Source organism: Paralichthys olivaceus, chromosome 8 (genome assembly GCF_024713975.1).
Source record: "Paralichthys olivaceus isolate ysfri-2021 chromosome 8, ASM2471397v2, whole genome shotgun sequence".
Lineage (NCBI taxonomy): Eukaryota > Metazoa > Chordata > Actinopteri > Pleuronectiformes > Paralichthyidae > Paralichthys > Paralichthys olivaceus.
The window spans coordinates 18,336,967-18,357,108 of NC_091100.1; the positions used below are offsets into that span (position 1 = coordinate 18,336,967).

The 20,142-nt window shown below is 41.0% G+C and overlaps 3 protein-coding genes across 5 annotated transcripts; 2 read left to right on the forward strand and 1 right to left on the reverse strand.

Annotated features, from left to right (window-relative positions):
* The first annotated feature begins 2,890 nt into the window (after positions 1-2,890).
* Positions 2,891-6,949, forward strand: LOC109627407 (uncharacterized). Its single transcript, XM_020083920.2, has 3 exons — positions 2,891-5,101; positions 5,216-5,249; positions 5,555-6,949. Exons 1-3 carry the CDS (start codon positions 4,886-4,888, stop codon positions 5,935-5,937), a joined length of 633 nt encoding a protein of 210 aa, XP_019939479.2. The 5' UTR covers positions 2,891-4,885; the 3' UTR covers positions 5,938-6,949.
* A 3,027-nt stretch (positions 6,950-9,976) lies between these two features.
* LOC109627670 (tumor necrosis factor ligand superfamily member 14-like) lies at positions 9,977-15,186 on the reverse strand. 3 transcript variants are annotated; one of them, XM_069530328.1, is made up of 9 exons: positions 15,045-15,186; positions 13,996-14,103; positions 13,793-13,890; positions 13,206-13,440; positions 12,424-12,492; positions 11,261-11,294; positions 10,953-11,024; positions 10,599-10,836; positions 9,977-10,435 (listed from the first exon to the last, which is right to left on the reverse strand). In XM_069530328.1, exons 4-9 carry the CDS (start codon positions 13,401-13,403, stop codon positions 10,246-10,248), a joined length of 801 nt encoding a protein of 266 aa, XP_069386429.1. In that variant the 5' UTR covers positions 13,404-13,440; positions 13,793-13,890; positions 13,996-14,103; positions 15,045-15,186; the 3' UTR covers positions 9,977-10,245. The 3 variants fall into 3 exon arrangements, with proteins under 3 accessions (XP_069386429.1, XP_019939945.1, XP_019939946.1); XM_020084386.2 differs by lacking the exon at positions 15,045-15,186 and having other exon boundaries at positions 13,996-14,133; XM_020084387.2 differs by lacking the exon at positions 15,045-15,186 and having other exon boundaries at positions 13,206-13,472; positions 13,996-14,133.
* Positions 15,187-15,209: 23 nt separating this feature from the next.
* Positions 15,210-20,123, forward strand: tmed1b (transmembrane p24 trafficking protein 1b). The gene is made up of 5 exons (XM_020084389.2): positions 15,210-15,519; positions 17,347-17,444; positions 17,529-17,718; positions 18,933-19,100; positions 19,202-20,123. The coding sequence occupies exons 1-5, from the start codon at positions 15,319-15,321 to the stop codon at positions 19,250-19,252; spliced, it is 708 nt and encodes a 235-aa protein (XP_019939948.1). The 5' UTR covers positions 15,210-15,318; the 3' UTR covers positions 19,253-20,123.
* The last annotated feature ends 19 nt before the right edge of the window (positions 20,124-20,142 follow it).

Sequence of the window (20,142 nt, forward strand, 5' to 3'; positions counted from 1 at the left end):
GACAGGAAATGTAGTTCCTCCAGCGATTTGAGGTCTACCCCTGGGTCTGCTCACCATTGGGCATTAAACCTCCAACGAAAGGCGGTCTGGAGGCTTTAGATGCTAGAACCACCTCAACTCCCCTTTCTGACCCTTTTGAATCTTTGGTATTTTTTAATTTTTATTTATTTTAACAAATTCATTTTATATCACATCTTTGTCAGACAATCCCACCTAATTTCCTCTTTTTTTCTATTTCGGGAAAGTGAAGTCGGAGATTTGGCAATTGAAACTTAAAGGTCCAGTATGTAAGATTTAGTTGAAAGAGATCAATTGAGAGAAAGTGAATGTAAAATAATCCTTGTGATGTTTTCACTAGTGTGTTTCAGCTAAATTGTATGAATCTGTTGTTTTCTTTACCATAGAAAGGGCCCTTTTTATTGAAATACAAACTAAACACCTTTTGAGTTTTTATGACAACTGAAGGTTTCCGCAGGTTCTATTTCACTTTTGGAAGGAGAGGGTGAGGTGAGGGGTATCCAGCTGCAACATGAAACTTCAACACTATATGTCACTAAATATTACACACTGAACCTTTAACAGTCATGGTAGTTTGGGTTTCCATTTCACAGTTTTGTAAATAAGACAAAGTAGTTTCCAGTGTTGTAAGTGTAGTTTCATTATTATGTATATGAGTGTATGGAAATGTGTTGTAATTTAGCTTTGAGTGGAGAGGTGCACTTGTTTGCACTTGTTCTGAGAGCTGCTATGCCTGCAGCTGCAGCAAAGCTTTTAGGACAAAAAGGTTCTCTCCTGTAGGGGGCAGTAAACGCACCACCAGGGGAGGTTTTCATTTGTCTCTGCTGGTTGGCCATTTGTGCTTTCACATCTGTATGTTGGAAAACAGAAATAGTGAGCTAGCCACTAATTCTCATGTGAAGTGAAAACAGAGTCAGTGACGTCCCAGTTAGAAAACCCAGCACATCACAATAGTTTCTATTTTGTCACAAAGGCCAGTACGTAATCCTGACCACAGAAAATCCGTGTGTGTGTTTACATTCATAGCTTTACTAATTAATTGCCTTCAGTGAGTCTTTAAATTATTTTTGAAAAAGATCTCCTTTGGTATTTCATCATTGTCAGGAAGGGGTATGATGCCCCATGTATAAACTGACAAAGTAATTACCTTCATATACCACAATACAGCACAGCCCCTCGGTGACTAAGGCTGTATGTCAGATTCTTTGATGAAAGGTTGAAAAGCAGAGTCCTGAAACAATGTTTTGATTTCTTTAACCAACTGCTGACTAATCAAAACTTATCATTAAAAAACACTATTATATTAAGCACACACGTACACACACATGCTCCAGCACTCAGGATACAGCAATATAAAGCCAGAGCATGTTCTTATGGACAAAGTGCTGCTGTTTCTTGGCATGATTGCACTTTCATAGCCAAATATGGAAACTTTTGTGGAATTTATCTTTATGTGTGGTTGCGGCTGATCGTATTCTGACAGTTTGTATGTGTGTGGTCAGTTTCGGAAAGGAACACTTTTTTTTTGCGCTGCAGGAGCACATGACTGTCATTCTGTCTCGCAATGATAAACATCTCATTTTTTCTGTTTCATGCTGACTTCCCCATCCATCACCCACACACAAACAGTCCCTGCAAATTTTCTAACCAGCTGCTTCAACTTGTCATTCCTTGTGATATTTTAATTACTGAGGCACTTTTTGTAATATGTGTGTCATAAGCTTACATTACATCTTATGGGAAACTTAAATGTGGGGGAGGAATTCAAATTTACCTGTATATTGCAATATTCCAAACATTTTGTGTGTGTGTGTGTGTATGTGTGTGTGTGTGTGTATGTGTGTGTGTGTGTGTATGTGTGTGTGTGTGTGTGTGTGTATGAGTGTGTGTGTGTGTGTTTGTGTGTGTGTGTGTGACTGTGTGTGTGTGTATGAGTGTGTGTGAGTGTGTGTGAGTGTGTGTGTGTGTGTATGAGTGTGTGTGAGTGTGTGTGTTTGTGTGTGTGTGAGTGTATGTGTGTGTGTGTGTGTATGAGTGTGTGTGTGTGTGTGAGTGTGTGTGTGTGTGTTTGTGTGTGTGTGTGAGTGTGTTTGTGTGTATGAGTGTGTGTGAGTGTGTGTGTTTGTGTGTGTGTGAGTGTATGTGTGTGTGTGTGTGTGTGTGTGTGTGTGTGTGTGTGTGTGTGTGTGTGTGTGTGTGTGTTTGTGTGTGTGAAGACTTTACAGACTTGAAATAGTAAAGGGTTGCTCTCAAAGAAGATGAAAAATTCCCCCCCAAAAAAACTCAATGGGGGGAATGAGTGGAAAGGAATAACAGAGTTCCCCCTCCCAACTGGAGCTGTGCAATTGATAAGAAATTATTAACACATAATAAGCTTTGTGGACGGCATAATTACTTGCCGACAGGATCTTGTCGTTAGTCCCAGTTTGCTATAAAAAAAAAAACAGTGTCTTGAATGCATATAAAAGAAAGAAAGGGTTTTTTTCACCCCAGTCCAAATGTTTGTTGTTTTGTGTGTTTGCGAGCAAGATCACACAAAAACAGCCACCAGAAGGATGCAGTATGGGTCAGAGTAGAACTGACTGAAATTTTGTTGTGGATCTGGATCAGGGATGGAAAAAAGAAAATGTTTAAACTTTCTTTTACAATATGATATAGGGTGTTTCAACAGGCGTTTACAGTTAAGTACAGATCCAAATAAATACCAGGGGACTGTTGGGCCTTGTTGGAGCTATGTACTGACTATCTTTCCACTGTTTTTAATAATAAGCTCCACAAAGGAGGTTATGTTTTCACCCCTAACTCCTGGTTTGTTTGGTTGTTAGTCAACTGCACTACACAAAAAACTACCAGACAGATTACCACCAAATTGTATTTATTCATTTTACATTTTCACTTATTTCCCATCAAATAATTTATGGATCTTGATATCATTTGGTGCAGCTTGATTGAATTAGGTTTGAGTGATGTTAGTTGTTAATATGATTATTTGATTGATTCGATATTGTATTTGTGCTTTGGCAACACAAATGGTATGCCAATAAAAATGATTGAATTGAACTGAATGCTGAATGAGTTACTCCTAAAGGACAAGCCTTTTTCCACAGTGGCCATTTTGACATGAAACTGCTGGTAAACACGAGTAACTAATCACATAACTTTTTCTAAAATGCTCAATGTTCATGAGTTTTGACATGTTTCCTGAATAAATAGTGAAAATATAATTTTAATCATGTACAGTTTTTCTTTGTAGTTTCAAAATATATCTGGGGAAAAGGTTGCTGTATCCAACACCTTTATTTTTCCCTCTGAGATTATACCTTTGCATTTGCTACATAATGTTACTGCAGGCTGCATTAGCTTCAACCAGGTGTTTGTAGTTTTGTAGCTGTTTTGGGAATTTGGTGGAAAACTGTTTACCACAAACGTTTTTTCAAATTTGGATTAATTTAGATTTTTAGCAACATCCATCACAAGTTTAGCTGTCCCGGATACTGTGACCCACAGTCAGTAAATAGTTTTGCCTTACATTCACTTCCCTTTCAGTAACAGCCACAAACATTCCCTCGCCATTTCTCTGTGAGCGAACTGTGCAACGCAGATCAGCTGATCACATCTGGTATTACAGTCTATCCAAAACATGATGAATGGGCTGCAAGTTCTGCAAACTATTTCTTTATTTCATTGCAGGCTCACTATTTTAATTAACTCAGTGCAGCTTTCAGGACTGTAAAAAGGCAGAGTGATGCATATTCCACATCTCACTACCATACCTGCAACAGCTGCTCAGTCTTCATGATCAGGATCCGTGCCAACTGTAAAAATGGAAACACAATCTGCTCAGCCACAAAAGTATAAATACAGGGAATGAATTAAATGACACATTTGAAATAGCATCCAATATATGGATGTGACTTCAATGCAGAACAATAATATATGCTGTCAATGCTCTAAATCATAACACGATAAAAGTACAAATTACTGATCTTTCATTTTCCAGTGAAAACTGGAAAATCTCTCATACTTTTCTTATTCTCTGTACAGCGAAGAGTCCCTCCCTCTCGCTTTCTCTCTCTCCCTAGCTCTCGCTCTCGTTACACACACGCACGCACACACCGACACACACACTGTCTCTCTACCTCTAACATTGACCAAACAGTTACTTGTAACCTTTAGCACGTTTTCACCTTTAAATTGAATGATTTTCATAAACAAAGGGCGATAGTTCCCCACATCATGAATACCGTGACCGCACGTACACGCACACACACACACACACACTCACACACTCAGTACATTCACATAGAGGTGTGACGCTCTGAGCTTTTTTTCTTTATTTACACTCGTGAAGCACGTATCAAGTCTCACGCACACACCCCTGCATTAACTTGTGGGGAGAAAATAGTTTTCCAATGCGAGGATCCATTGGAAAAGTTCTAATTGACCATCTAGTTTCAGGTTAACGTTATTTAGACTTTCTCTGTGTCGTAATGATTTATTTCCCTTTCGTTTTCCGCCTGGCCCTGAGGCGCAGGCACACTTGCGCAACAGCAAAGTGAGAACTGCGGAAAGTCTGCTCGTCTGGTTTTCACGCCTTCTCAGCAGGGAGCGAAGGAGGGGGGTCGTGCGACAGGGAAACCCATGACTTCCGGATTTTTCCTGCCCACATGAAACCGTCCGCTCAGTATAGGTTCATAAAAAGGCACAATGGAGCACACAGACCCAACAGTCGCCCGATACCCACAGGACTTATCTCTGAGGACCTGGACCACCCCGGCACTTGGAGCTGTACCACCTGCAACTGCGTGCGTTTGAACATCTTGACCTGTGTTGACGCTCCAACACGAAGCTCGACGAAAACTCAGAAATGGACGTCGAGTCTCTCCAGAAGAGTGGCCATCGGCGCAGCAGCCGCCTGAACGCGTTCCTCGTCGTGTCCGTCATTTTCCTGTTCGTGGCCGTGGCAGCTGTGGCTGCTGGAGGAGTCATGGTGGTGATCGACCTGCGCTCCAAACTGAAGCCTCTCAGCTTTGACTTTGAGACAGTGAAGCTCACAGGACACGCTCCCTATCCAGAAAGCAAGGTGAGCCAATGACTCCTGTTTATTTGCCTAAACTTGGAATAAGTAACTTTTTTAAGTTTGACTCATGTCTTCTTCACATTTTAACCCACTTCACCCTTTTTGTTCTATCAACAGATGAATAAATTTGCATACCTGCGATTCAAATCAGGTAAGTCTTCTTTAATTTAATAATGCAAAGCGATTTAAATTAGACTAAACATGATATAAAACAAATAGTAGTCCGTTTTAAGTCCATGAACTAGTTCCCCTATCCTTTGTCTGCATCAGTAGAACGGTTAATGGTTAATGGATTGCACTGTAATTGCGCATATCTATATTGCGCAGAAATTCTTACCGGTGCCAAATCAGTTGATACTTACTGTAAGTTAACATGAGACAGTTACTTCACCGATAGAGCTGCTGTCGCACGGTGTAAACACCATCTAAAGGAAATGTGTTTGTCTCCTCCTGCAGGTCAGTTTGAGAACACCACCGCCATGCCCTGGACTCCAGTCCACTACGGTAAAAGAATGACTGTGGGAAGCAACTTCCTGTTTGAGCAGGACTCGCTTACGCTCAAACAGGTGGGGATTTACTTCATGTACATTGAGCTGAACTTCACCTGCACCTTCAGGTGCAAAGCAACCGTCCTCAGCGTGCGTGTGGGCGATGCGCTCACCTGTAAGGTGCAGCTTCCTGATGTGGCACATAAGGAACAAGTGTACAGGAAGTGCTGGACATTGACCCAGTTGGAAGAGCAGAGCCTGCAAACTCAGATGACAGTACCAGAGGACGGACTGCCGCTCTGGAAACTGGAGCAGAATGGCTCGGGATTAGGGATTTTCGTCGTGGACTAACATGGATGTTGTGGTGGAACTATTGTTGTCAAGATGCAGATATGCTCATGACCCCTGGCTCATATCTCAACAACAACACCAGTTTGCGTTGTCTTCAAGTCCAAGCATGTGGAAATGGGCAGGAGCTTGTGCCATTCTCCAAATTAAAGTTGTAAAATGGCGAAGCTCAGCAGGAAGATGGAATCACAGCAGAAGTCGCTGTCCTGATAATGCAAACAGGAAAAGACTAGACACTCACATCATTGTTTGTAAATATGTGTGACACTCTATGTGATGTATTTATTTCATGATGCTGAACTATTTATGGACTCATATTTATGATATTATTGCCATTTTTTTTAAAGAAATGTATTTTCATGTAGATTCCACTACATTAGTGTTGACGTGCAATACACTGTGCTTTTAAGCAGCCTATGTTGGGTTACATTGACATGACTTAATCAATTCATAAAAGTCTGGGAGCGTAAGGTTGAGGCTTATACAGAAATGTATGGTTATAATTCTGTTCCACCTCAGGGACCTCAATTAGATCTAATGGAGTTAACTCATGTAATCTCTACTGGCAAATTATGAGTCATGAATGAGGCTACACTTCAAATAACTGTTGCATAAACAATTGAACCTGATCAAAACATGAGCAGAATTATTTCAATGTATATTTATATGTGCACTAGCACTGACTACACATTATTAAATGTATTCTTACTGTAATCCATGTTAAACATGGACATTAATATGGATGTGGTGAGCGCTGAGTTCATAATGCTTTGAAAAGCAGAGGATGACAATTGTGAAAGTGGTTGTGACAAGTGGAATATATGAATTGTTTATGGGTAAGGGAAATTTCCCTTCTGCTGTTCAGCCAATACCGGGAACTGGATGTACATCACTTCCTGTTTGTTTACCATATATGTGGTGTTGAGGTAAAAGAACAACACAGGAAAAGAGCACAAGAAGCACTCATTTTCTTTGTCAAAGCTGAAAAACTTCATTAAATTCTAAAATTTTGAAAGTAGTTTTGCTTGATCTTTACTTCTGGAGAGATGCTTTCCCAAAAAAGATATAGTCATGTTTCTGTGTGTCTGGCTGTGTGTGTGTGTGTGTGTGTGTGTGTGTGTGTGTGTGTGTGTGTGTGTGTGTGTGTGTGTGCATGCGCGCGGTCACAATTTAAAAGGGCTGTTTGATGGTTAAGACATAGAGTTAGGTTCAGCTTGGTTATGTAGAGCGTGGGTGTTAGACATGTATTTGGAAACACAAGGTTAACCGCAAGGAAATGTATATAATATGATCGGTAATGATGCATTTCTTATTAACGAGTGTCTTCACAACTCTGGAAAGATGGGTGTGTTTTTCTACTCTTCTTCCTCCATTATTTTCATTACGGTCGGATACTCTTCAAAACAATTGATTCTCAAAATGAGAAATGAAAGAAATGTATTGCTTGAATTCAAAGTGTGAGATGTATTAATTAATATTCATCTAATATCTAATATCAATATCTTTATAACAGATATGTATTATTATAAATACTAGAATCACTCAGTTTCCAATATGAGCTTGTTATTTTTCATCAAGATCCATGAATTATTCGCTGGGAAGACGGTGAAAATCCCCCAAAAAACTTAAATGAAAAATAGATGTATGGCTAAGGACTCTGTATGTCAGAAAAGCTTTGTTTCATTGTCTTGCAATTAATTGTTAAACAGAATTATAAATTCACAAAATGTACCAATCCCTACTTTGTTTGAGTAAGATGTTCTCTAATTAATCTACCAGATGTCATTGCTGTATGATATGTTCAGGGTCAGTTATCCACATGTTTTGGTAATGTAGAAAATTGCAGCACTTTTGAAAGGTCTGTTAAGGTCATGGAAAGCCTGGGGGAAATTACATGGTAACCTCTGTGGTACAGACCTGGACAGAACACCAGACCTATGTGTAAAAAAAGAAAAGAAGGGGGAGGCAGTAGCTCAGTCCATAGAGACTTGGCTTGGGAACCGGAGGGTGGCCGTTTCAAGTCCAGCATAGATGGAAGCTGGAGAGGTGCCAGTTCACCTCTTGGGCACTGCGAGGTGCCCTTGAGCAAGGCACCGAACCCCCCAATTGCTCCCCGGGCGCCTTCATGGCTGCCCACTGTTCCGTGTGTGGTCGGTGTGTGGATTGTGTTCTGTGTGTTCCGTGTGTGCTCCGTTCACACGGATGGGTTGAATACAGAGGTCAAATTTCCCCATGTTTGCATGTTGCATGCTGTGTGTGGAACCATGAAGAGGAATCTTAATCTTAATATACAAAAAGCACTGGTATAATATACATAGCAAAGAAATGCATCCTGCTCAATCGGAAACAGCAAAGACCCAAGCGTTTCAACCATTCATAAAAACAACTGGAATGGTTCATCTGTACCATGAAAAATAAGGGTGGTGTTTTTCTGAGAACATCAGAACCCTTTATGACCGTATGAACCCTCCACCTGCTCTGGCTTCTGAACTATGCTTTGATTCAATGCAGAAAACCTATGACCATATTTGTCTTTTTGAAAATGAAGCAAGAAATAATTGAAAAAAAGGAAAGGAAAAACTAATCCATCGTTCACCCCGGATCCAGATCCTCACCCAAATTGTATGAGTTCTTCCCTGACGCATTCAATGTCATTCTGCCACGTTTTGTGGAAATCCATTACGCAGCTTTTGCGTAATCATGCTTAAAAACAAACAAACGGAAAGTGCTGAATCATAACCTCCTCAGCAGAGGTAATAATGACAAAATGATGAACCTGCAGAGAGTTATCACACCAATCTGTGGCCACCTCAGCTTTATGAGGCTATAAAATGAGCTGTTCAATCTGAAGCTTTATTGTTTTTATTCACCCTGACTGCTCTCTAGCATTTTCAGTACATTAGCTCTAAATATCTACTGCTCACCACCTGATTTACAAATGGTGCTAATAGTTAATATGCCAAGAAACCTGACAATGCACTAGCAGAAGAAGACAGTGATATAAACATTCTACCATTGAAAACAGATGCAAACAGAAATGCATTTATCATGTTTGTTTGACCTTAAAATCGTATCTTCTGTTTGCTCACAAGAAGACACCACAATGAATTTGAAATCCATGTTTATTGCTAGTGCTGCATTTGTTCGTTTCTGCACATCTTGGCTTGTCACCCTTGTGTGCATGTGTGTCCTCGTGCAAATAGTTGAGACAAACAACACAGGGACTCGACACCTCCATAGTTCTTCTATTGGTCAAAAGCCCCTTTAATAGTGAATTTGTAATGTAAATTTTGAGTGTGTGGTGTATTAGTAGATATGTATCAGTAAATAACCTAACATGAGTAGTTCTTTTGTGAGCAGAGCTGCAGGAGTGTCGTGTTGTTTATGTTTGTGTCACTCAGATGCACAGATGTTTGTTTGTGTCTCCGAGCAGGAAATGACCCACATCTCAGCAGCATCTGTGGTCAGTCATTCCACTTATCTAAAATGTTCTCAGCAGTGATGCATATCTTGCAACCTGTCTGCCTACCTGGTTATACAGTTTCCTGTACTTTTCTTCATTATTGTCAGGCATTTATTGCTTTCACCGCAAGAGTCTCTTATTGGCTGCCAAACTCATCTTTTCTTATAGTCCCTGTACTGACATGTCTCTTTTTTTTTCCACACTGTTGCTGTGAAACTGTGAAACGTTCCCCTGAACACAGAGAGAAGTGCTGAGTCACCCAAACCAAGCTCAGCACAGCAGAGCTCTCACCCCCTCCTCTTTCTCTCTTCAGTGCATCCATGCTCAACCACATCCTCCTCTGCTTGCACACACACATACACACACCATGTAGTTGTTTGTATATGTTGTGTAGCTTACAGATCTGTAATTGTGTCATGGCTTGCATGTCTTTGATTTGTCTGAATGTGCTTGAGGTATCAAAGCTGGTTCCAAACAATCTTTTATGTGTTTGCACAGTTTAGTTTATGAGCAGAAAAGAATGATAATCAACGTATCTGTGTGAGAAATGATTTAATCAGGAAGAGATGCCACCTCACATTTTTGTTTGATAAGAAAAGATTATTTATTCACATGAAAAATATGTAACAAACTATCCGGTAGAATATAACCTGAATATCAGATACACTTTTTATGATATGACAACTGAGTGTTGCTTTTTCATGCAAATACATTCATCGGGTAGAGTATATTCGATTATATACACCTTGTATAAATTGGATGCATGAAATTTAATACAACATGTTGTGTAAAAGAACTCAGACATATAATCTGATCACGAAAAGGGACAGACGTAATTCGTAATGCTTCTATGGAAGTATCATGAAGGCCCCCATGAAGTTGTCTGTAGATCCCGGACGAATCTTCTGCATATTCTCCAGCGTGACAAAGATTTGATCTCCTCTCTGCAGATGGAAAATCCCAGCCAGGAAGCTGTTCCACAGATATTCCCCGTTTGAAGTCTTCGCACTCTCAGGTTTTGGTGTCCGGCAGCGTAAACTAGATAAAAAAACAAGATGAGATTCCTCAACAGTAACTCACTTCACCACGATAAAGACAGCGCTGGCTTAGTTCGCCTTTAAGTACACAGTTGTGAAGTTACAAACAGGATGCAGCCGAGTAAGCACAGGTGCAGCAGCAGAGCGAGGAAGTCAAGTCTAACCTTTTTGATCTCATGAGTAATATTGAATGGCCGTAGGCGCTGGTGTCTTTCATGACCTTGTGCTGGATAAGTGAACACTCCAACACAGCATTCAATTGCACTTTGGAGTACAGGTAGTAGTAACCTTCCCTCTCCACCAACAGTCGACCTTTGTCATAGCTCATGTTGTGGGTGATGGCGTCGCCACTGTCATGTGTCCACTGCACCACATTGTTGTCCCCCCCAGGATTGTTGGAGCCTGAGAGAAAGACGTGATAAGAGAGTTTTTGAATGAAGAAGATACAAATTTTAATCAAATTCAGCCATTTGGGTCATTTACAATATTTAGTTTTAAAATGAGGGGAGGGCACTGACCCATCAGGTGGGCAAAGGGCCTCTGTTGAACCTCCTCTAGGTGTGGTTGCTGTATGGGAATCTCATTGAGCTCTGTTCAAGAAAACAGGTTTAGATCAGTCAATCAATCAACTGATGGATCAATCGAAGTAAAAAAACCTGATCTAAGTGTACACGTTTGGTTTTGCATGTTAGAGCCTGGAAGTTCTGTTTCAGCAACTTCATTTCATGCATTCAAATAAATGAAGTGAAGCATTAATGAATTTACCATATAACTGTGACTGTTCTTCCCTCTATGTACAACATAATCAATAATGATCAGTCCGTACCTTTAGATCCCACTTGACCCATTATTGTGCCATCCTGAAAGAGAAGAAAAGAAGTGAAAACTCAAAAATCCCTCTGGACCTGCACACATCTGGTATTGACATCTGGTTTTTGTGATGCCATCATAAGTGGACAGCTCTAAGTTCAGGTGTTAACACACACAGATCAGATAGGGATCCGATCGCACCAGACCATATTCCGAGATGGGAGATACTTTTCTTAAATTGGTGAAAACCTTCTTCACTACAGCTGCACGAGATTCATTCAACCCCTCCTGACTCCTCTTATCTCATTTCAGCACAGTGACACACAAACATTGGTCACATCTGTAAACTCAAACTGGGTCAAAACAAAATAATTAGGTCTTAACTCACACAAATGACATTTGCATGTTAATTTGCATGTAGCACGGGGACTGAAGATCTGATCACAAGTCACAGGAAACACAACATTCAGGGCACATTTTAGTTCCAGGTGTGAACACATGCACTTAGCACTGGCCACTTGTTATCGACTCTCTTAATACAGGTGTTCATACCATGTGTGTATGGGGCCACTGTAACCAGCTTTCGACCAAGGTGAACCTGGTTCGAGAGCTGTTTCGAAGTTGGTTCAACTTGCAAATCTTTTAAGAACCATGTTGCTTTTCACAGGTTAGAGTCGCCATATAGCCGTGTCATTATCGGTGTATATGTCTCTCTATACGTCTCTGATTTCCCAGGAATACTACCGCTGACTTCAATCACAACATCAACAATGGAAGAAGACAGCATCTCTTTTCGAGTGTTGCTCCTGTCTTTGGAAATCTTCATCCAAATACAATGGGTCCGAAGCATTTGTGCTGCTCGTCATGATTGCTTTTAGGTTGAGTTTGAAGACAACACACAACACAGTGGTGATTTTAATGGTGGTCCAAATGTTTTAGTTGGTATTATTGTTGTTGTTGATAACAATAATCCCGACTCCAGCCCCTGAAGTAAGCGATTTATTTGTCTAGACCAGCAAAGTGTTGGTGCCAGCTTTAAACCAGTTTTTGTGGCTGAGAGCCAGAGCTTTGGCTGCCAAAACTCAAAAAAATGGTTTGAGATTCGAAACTGGCTCTGACCCGGCCCTTGAATTTCCTTGGTGGAAAAGCCCTGGGACACTTATAGACAATGGTATTTACCTGCTGTTCAGATGATTTAGGGTTGGACAGGTTCAGGAAGTAAGGATGAGACCTTTCGTGGGAAAGGACCTGCAGTGAGACAGAGAAAAAAAAAAAGGAGAGCGAGAGATAAACACGTTTCAAAATGTGCGTGTTTGCAAACAAGATGGTAAAAGTTCAACAGCATGTAAGAACTGGAAGTGTCCTGCTACCTGGAGCTCTAAAGAAATGTATATGTAGAGCTGTAGAAATATCAAGTCATTCACAAATTCAATGTAGATACGCATTTTTTGTGGTGTTTGCAAACTAATGCTGTAACGTAATTCATTCTTGTCATTTACTAAAGGCAACAGATTGAATTATTGTTGCAAAAAACCACATAATAAATATAACATGTTACATGTCAACATTTTCTCCTACTGAGAAACCCAGTGAAGTTATGAGTCTTCTTCTGCTATTGCTTTGGTTTTCTTTATCCTTATATTTTGGATGATGTTGAAAGATGAACTTAACGTCAGCGTATTCAAGCAAGTGTAAACAGAATTATGAAATCTCCTCAGAAAAGTGAAGTTATATTGAAGGTTTGCACTTGAGATAAATAGGAAAGGGAAGTGGAACTAGGAACAGACACATTTAATCAACCTATATCTTAAAGAGTAGATGATTACCCATGCACAAATTTCAGCTATCCACGTCATGTAAAGTGAAATAGGGAAATTCTAGAGGAAAGGAATTTCCAAGTACTCTCTCTCCCTTTCACATAAATGAACAGACACACAATCACATGCAGGCATCATCCTGACCTCCGTTTTCTTGTACAGCGTGTAGATGAAAACCCCCTGCACGACAAGTCCCAACATGACCAGTCCCAACAGCAGGAGGAGAAACTGTATGCCTGCCCTTGCTCTCATGGGTTTCTTCTCCCCAGGCACGGAGTCACAGTTTGAGTAAGTGTCCACAACAAACACCTGGGGACAGGGGCCCACATCTGCATCTGCCATACCGCACCGGATCACACCTCCACCTGGGGCGCTGGAGCTGAAGTAGTGAGGAAAGGGATAAAGAAAGACCTTAGGGGTATTAGGTAGAGCAAAAGAACACGGGAATAGAAAGACAGAGAAAGAAAAAAAGTTTTGCAATGGAGTGACAAGAGAAAAAATTGAGAAATAATTGCCTGAGGGACATAAGACATGGAGACAGAGCCTCAGGCGTTTTCTCTACTCTGCTTACATGATGGTTGTAATGCAACCTGCTTCTGGGAAACTAAGTGATTTCTACATAATGTAACTACTGCGAGCGCACAAGACAAGACAGTAGAGGCAGGTTCTGTGAATCAGAAACAAAGACCTCAACCCTACAATTTCTTTTGAGAGTGTTTGAGGGAAATTACCTTGGATATCAATGTGCACCTGATGTTCCTCTAACAGCTCAGGCAATCATCCAGCAGTGGGGGGGGGAGGTTCTCACTCACACTCCCTTGAATCTCCTCTGGGATAAATTAGTAAAAATGTTTTTAAATGCAATAAATATGAATATAATCAACTACATTTAATGAAATACCACTCAGTGATTTACATTTTCTTGATACCTCACCTTTAAAATCTGACCCTCAGTCTGCACCAAACACAGATCCCAGCACTCCCTCACCTCTTGTGTCTGTTCGCCTGCTGTCAGCTATCACTAATATTGCCTTCAAGCGTGCTCATATATGCAGGAAATGAAGATGACATGGTTAACAGGGTGAGAGAGAGAGAGAGTAGTGTGCATGTGAGTGTGTGTGTGTGTTGGACACTCCCCAGAAACACTGAATGTAGTTGTCATCCCTCAGTTGACAGTTCCTTTTCTCTCTTCGATTTTTCCTTCATTGTATTTCATGTTCTGTTCAACACTTTCGGTTTGTTTTCAAAGTCTTTTTTTTTTTGTCAGTTTCTGAGAAACATGTTGCTTTGTGTAGCTGAGTTGTGTGTTTGTCACATGTGCATTGATTTCTCAGGGTGACTTAAATCTCAGTCTTTGTGACAGTAGAGGCGTTTAAGGAGGCTGAGTTTGGGGTTAAGCTAATTCACACCTGTTCTTTTTGGCTGCTACAACAGAATTGTCCTATCGCTTATTCATCTGCACTTAAATACATAATAAAGTGAGCATCACTCACACTCACAAGGCCACTCTGCCACGCCACATATTCGCCACTATTAGCCTCTCTGGTGAGCAACTCTTTGCTATTCTTTATTTTTGAGGAACTCAGGAGTCTAATTCCAGCTGTGTGCTGCAGAGGATTGGACGCAGAGAATGTAGCTCAAGTGTAACGCTTGATGTGGCAACATCTGCGTCTTCAGGATTTCCTCCCCTGCTTACTGTCACTGTTGCTACACACTTGTCATCTTCCATTTTGTATTAAAAGTGATTTATCAGAACAAGTTAAGGATCTGCTTTGTTGTACTTTTTGCACTTGCGACATACAATAATGCACGTGTGGAGAGCAGAATTGCAGAAATGGGGACAATTATAGATATTTATTTTTTATTTTATCATAGAAATACTTTTGTTTTTCTTTATAAAACTACTTATGTGCTGTACGTGAACATTGCTGTTGCATCTTCAGGAGTTATACATACATGTATAATAATAATAATTATACTTACTCAGTGTACCTTCATGTGTTCAGTCTGTCATTCACCACAGACACATACAGGTCACACAGTAGCTATAGTAACGGTCATGGTGGCGGTGGGTGAAGACCTCAGCTCCACGGTGATTGGAGGAGGATTGCTACTCTTCCTCCTCTGATTGGTCTGCGGCGCTGCGCTCGTTCTGGCTTCTCCGTCCAATCACAGCGTCGCAAAGTTGTGCTGCGGAAGAAGGACGCCGAGGAGATGGCTGAGCTCAGATAGCGTCGTGATTGTGGCCACCTTCACCATGGCGCTGGTCCGGAGGAGAGACGGAGGCTGCGGGGGGCGGCTGCTGGTCTTCGCGCTTGTTTTCGGCTGGTGCGTCGGGTCTGTGTGCTGCTTCGGACAGAGCCAGGACAGCGAGTTCACGTTCCTGGTGCCCGCCGGAAGATCCGAGTGCTTCTTTCAGACAGCGGCGAAGAACGGCACGATGGAGGTCGAATATCAGGTAACTACTGTGTGCGTACGCGTGTCTGGGTGTGCGCGCGTGTGGGTGCGCGCGCGTGTGTGGGCCATATACAGTCTATGGTGTGGGCTTGTGTGTGCTAACCGCAGCCCTCCAGCTAGCTGACACGCTTCTTGCATATTATTAATAAACCACGTCTGTGCGGCAGCTGATATGACAAGTCATCACCCGACGTAAACTCCACACTGTGGGAGTCAACCTGACTAATAATGAACCATTGCATTTACTCCAGAAAGGTTTGAAAATGTGTCATGGCAAACTTTATCAGTCCAGCACATCTCGTGTATGAATACAACGATATAACACACGTGCTTCACTTCACAGAGATCAGGGTTACGATATTTGGATGTAACAATACACTCCACACTGCTCAGAGGAGGTTTCTGTGAGTCACTGTGTAAATAAACTGCAGGCTTAGTCTGAAATCTTCACATCCTGGTTGTCTGTGGTCATCCAGCAAGTTAAAGAACTGAAGGGACATCCCAGTCCTGCTTCTAGTCCTGATTCTTATCCTGGGTCTAATCCTGTTTCTCGTCCTGGTTCTAGTTCTGCTTCTAGTCCAGGTTCTAGTCCTGATTCTAGTCCTGATTCTCATCCTGGGTCTAATCCTGTTTCTCGTCCTGGTTCTAGTTCTGCTTCTAGTTCTGGTTCTAGTCCTGGTTCTTGTGCTTTTTTTCTTCCTGGTTCTCGTCCTGGTTCTAGTCCTGGTTCTCATCCTGGTTCTAGTTCTGGTTCTAGTTCTGGTTCTTGTGCTTGTTTTCGTCCTGGTTGTAGTGCTGGTTCTTGTCCTGGCTCTAGTCCTGATCTTAGTCCTGGCCCTTGTCCTGGTGCAGTGTTGGGGCAACAGCTGGGAAAACATTTGTGCTCTTGAATTCTTCCACTCACTAGTCTAGTAGTGTTAACTAGTTCAATATCAGCATGTGGATGACAACAGCTAATGTTTATATAAAGACTCCCAACCTCCATCGGCATTCATCACAAGCACAATGCATGATGGTACATACTGCCTGGTTAGTAACCTTAGTTGTACACAACTTTTCACAATGCATTATGGGATACGAGTCCTCTACATAATAATTCTCACTTTAGACAGCACATAAAATGGTGAACATACTATATAGTGGATTATACAATTTTATCACGGCAGTCAGCAGATACTTGTTGGTTTTTTGGCCTGACATATAGTGTGAATTGTGGGACCTTATGTACACTTTGATTTTTGTGTATCTTTCTAAACAATAAATCCGTTTTACACGTGTTCACTTTGAGTAGCTCAGCAAATACGTTTCTAAATGGGAGATATCAGTTTTTGATTTTTAATAGATTTGTAGATTAGAAAATAGTCTCAAAACATTGTTATTAATTTATCAGCTTTGTTACTAAATGTTGATTGATGGGCGGAATTGTTAATTTTATCCAATTTTATCTGTTAAATCTACGACATAGTAAAGTGTGAAAAAACAGAAGGGGTTTATTTACACAGGAAAATTGTCTCCGAATGTAAAGATTCACTAGTCCAAAGCATGTTTGTCTAGTGGGAGAGTCAGAAAGACGTCATGCTCTCAACTGCATGTATTTTTAATCCCTCTTGAAAGTGTTTGGCCTCGTGGCATTGTGGTTAAGGCACTTGCCATATAACTGCAGTGTGCCTAATATGATTGCTGCTGAATGTCCCCAGTCTCTGTAAACATAGTTCTTATTCATATCTCAACTCTGATTATTGAATGAATTTTAAAAAAAGGGGAGAAACTTCTGATCATACTTTGAGTCTGCTGCTCAGTATGTGCATGTATTTGTGTTTACATCCAGGTGATCGCAGGTGCTGGTATGGATGTTGACTTCACCATACTTTCCCCAGAGGGAGTCCTGCTCATCATCGAATCCCGACGCTCTGACGGAGTCCACGTGTGAGTGCAACACCACTCTGGATCATATTTCATTTCTCAGCTCTGTCGGACTTGCTTTTTATATTTTATTCTCTCTTATCGCAGGGTGGATCCCACGGAGGAAGGGGACTATCAGATCTGCTTTGACAACAGCTTCAGCCGCTTCTCAGAGAAGATGGTGTTCTTTGAGATCATCATTGAGGGTCAGGGAGGAGACGTGGGTGGAGATGATGAGTGGACAGGCTTAGAGGAGCCTGAAGGAAGCCTGCTGGAGTACAAGCTCGAAGACATCAGGGTGAGATGCATGTTTGTGGTTCTGATGTTACTTCAAAAAAAGGAAATCTCATTCATCGAATCAGCTGACCTGTTTACAAAAGCCCTGTTGTTGGAAAAGATGTGTTTTAATAGAATCTAAACCACATCTAGGCAAGAAGGAGAACTGAGAACAGAGTTGTTTGGTATTTGTCTTCTTTCCATCAACATAAATACTATAAAGACAACTTTTATTTAAGATCAGAAGTGCCCTTGCTTTTGTAGCATTTGCCTCACAACCAAAACGTATTAGTCCCAGCTTGAAAACAGTCGGTCAAATGATTATTTTCCGTCTTTGTTCATTAGATATCAAGCGACCTTGCTCATAAGTCTCTTCAAAGACTAACATCAGCCTTATTCTTTTTTTTGTACTGTCAACAAATCCCAGGAAAATACAAACACCAACATTATTGTATGTTTGGCTACGTTTTTATATTATTTCTCTGTCCAAACTCTATGAAACACCCATCAGTCATCCCCACTGTCACAGGGTGATGTGATCCTTCATTATAATGAACATAGTACAACGGTTTTTAAATGCAGTTGATTTGAGGTCACTGTGCTGTAAATTCTCAGTGGATCACACAATGTTTATTAATCTGAAAATGGTCTCCAACAAAATGCCCCATGTAATAACCACGGGGCCTGGCGGTTATATGAATAGAAAACCATGTTCTGCAGTTTCTGACACATCTCTTTTGTCCTCAGTAGGAAGAAAGTGGCAGGGGAAGTGTGAAACTATTGACAGTCCAGCTCACGCATTGTGGGTTTTGGTCTTCTCGTCGAATTTGCTGACAGTGTGGAAAAGTAAAATAACATGAGCTTTATCTTTGAGCATTAACCTTTAGCTAATACGTGTCCACAACCACTAACACCAGCTGGGAATATTCGCTGCTCTGAGGGCAGCAGAGGGCGTGCCTGAAGTAAGCTGTGATGTCATTTTCCAAATACTCCATATTACATGTACACATGGATAAACAGAAACCTGAGTTTTTGAAAATATGTAATTCCCAAATGTAGAGGAAATATGTTTTTCTTAAAATATCTGCATTAGTGTGGACATGGCATCAGCAGCAGTTTTTTCTGCAGAGAGGAGTGTCCTGACTTTAGAACTATTGAAACATTTTCTGTACTTTTGAAACCAACTTGTCCATCTGTTATCTTGTTTTCTTAATTGTATCTCACCTATTTCCTCAGGAGTCCATGGACTCTCTGCACAGACGCTTGGAGCGCAGTCGGCAGATGCAGACGGTGCTGCGAGCCTTCGAGGCGCGGGACCGAAACCTGCTGGAAGATAACCTCTGGAGGGTCTCCTTCTGGTCCTGTGCCAGCATGATGGTGATGCTGTGTGTGGCCTTTACTCAGGTATGTAGATGCACTGGGGATACATTTTTAAGGTTTGCAAGAAGTCGGACCACAGAACACTCAACATCATGCTGTCTGTGTGTTTACTTGTCCATCCTCAGGTCTACACTGTCCGTAAACTGTTTGACGATAGGCGGAGAGTCTGCACATAAAGAAAACGTTGTGCTGCACTACAAGACGGGCTGGGAAGGAAAACAAGATGTTCAGCTGGTTACCCATTCAGATTGTGCGCCATCACTTTTCATTTTGTCTACATGACAGTTCAAGTTCAACTGTAGAGACTCATTCTTCAATCAGTTTGTGAGGCATAATTGAATTTCATTGCCGTAGATCATGAAGGGTAACCAGATAAGGAAAAGGAAGTTGAAGCTGGTAATTCCATTTCATTTAGTGCCTTTAATGTCAAATTTGACCACAGACCACTGAGAAAGTCCTTTTTGAAAGACGCAGTCGTCATAGACCAAACAGCAAAGCTTATGTTGCTGCCCTTTTTTAGGGGATTTTCTGCAAAAGGTGAAATTAACCTTATTAAAGTGTAAAGGTGAGCTATAAGACACAACTCAAAACAAATGGAGAGAACTCACAAATTGATAGTTTACAATGGATAACAATGTGCAATAGTGTTGTTGGCGTCTTCCTGAGTGTGAAATCCTGCCGTTATATTGATGAATTGTCCATTGGTCTGATTGTTAAGTTACTGAATTGTTTTAATGTTCCAGTCCAAGGTCATGTGGGCAAATAAGAATGTAGACTAGGTGACGCATTTTCCTATAACACGTATGTGTGTGTCCTTCTGCAGACACACACAGCGTGTCTGTTCAGATAAGCATTGACACAATTCAGTGAACAAATACATGTGTTTCTGGAGGATAAAAATTGCTTTTACTTTGATTTGTTTACTGTGTCAACAAGTGACATTTTGTTGTACTCAGATGGCCATAGAGTGGCATGACATATTCTATGAGATCATTTTCATAATCATGGGTGTCATTTATATTAATAAATACATTTTTTACACGGTTATATCCATGTGTGATATTAG

Coding starts and splice junctions, on each gene's coding strand:
- LOC109627407 (XM_020083920.2), top strand. CDS start 4,886: ATGGACGTCGAGTCTCTCCAGAAGAGTGGCCATCGGCGCAGCAGCCGC. Junction 5,102..5,215: donor CTCCCTATCCAGAAAGCAAG/GTGAGCCAATGA, acceptor TTCTATCAACAG/ATGAATAAATTTGCATACCT. Junction 5,250..5,554: donor ATACCTGCGATTCAAATCAG/GTAAGTCTTCTT, acceptor CTCCTCCTGCAG/GTCAGTTTGAGAACACCACC.
- LOC109627670 (XM_069530328.1), bottom strand. CDS start 13,403: ATGGCAGATGCAGATGTGGGCCCCTGTCCCCAGGTGTTTGTTGTGGAC. Junction 12,493..13,205: donor CGCTGTACAAGAAAACGGAG/GTCAGGATGATG, acceptor GTCTCACTGCAG/GTCCTTTCCCACGAAAGGTC. Junction 11,025..11,260: donor GGGTCAAGTGGGATCTAAAG/GTACGGACTGAT, acceptor TTTCTTGAACAG/AGCTCAATGAGATTCCCATA.
- tmed1b (XM_020084389.2), top strand. CDS start 15,319: ATGGCGCTGGTCCGGAGGAGAGACGGAGGCTGCGGGGGGCGGCTGCTG. Junction 17,445..17,528: donor CGCTCTGACGGAGTCCACGT/GTGAGTGCAACA, acceptor CTCTTATCGCAG/GGTGGATCCCACGGAGGAAG. Junction 17,719..18,932: donor ACAAGCTCGAAGACATCAGG/GTGAGATGCATG, acceptor CTATTTCCTCAG/GAGTCCATGGACTCTCTGCA.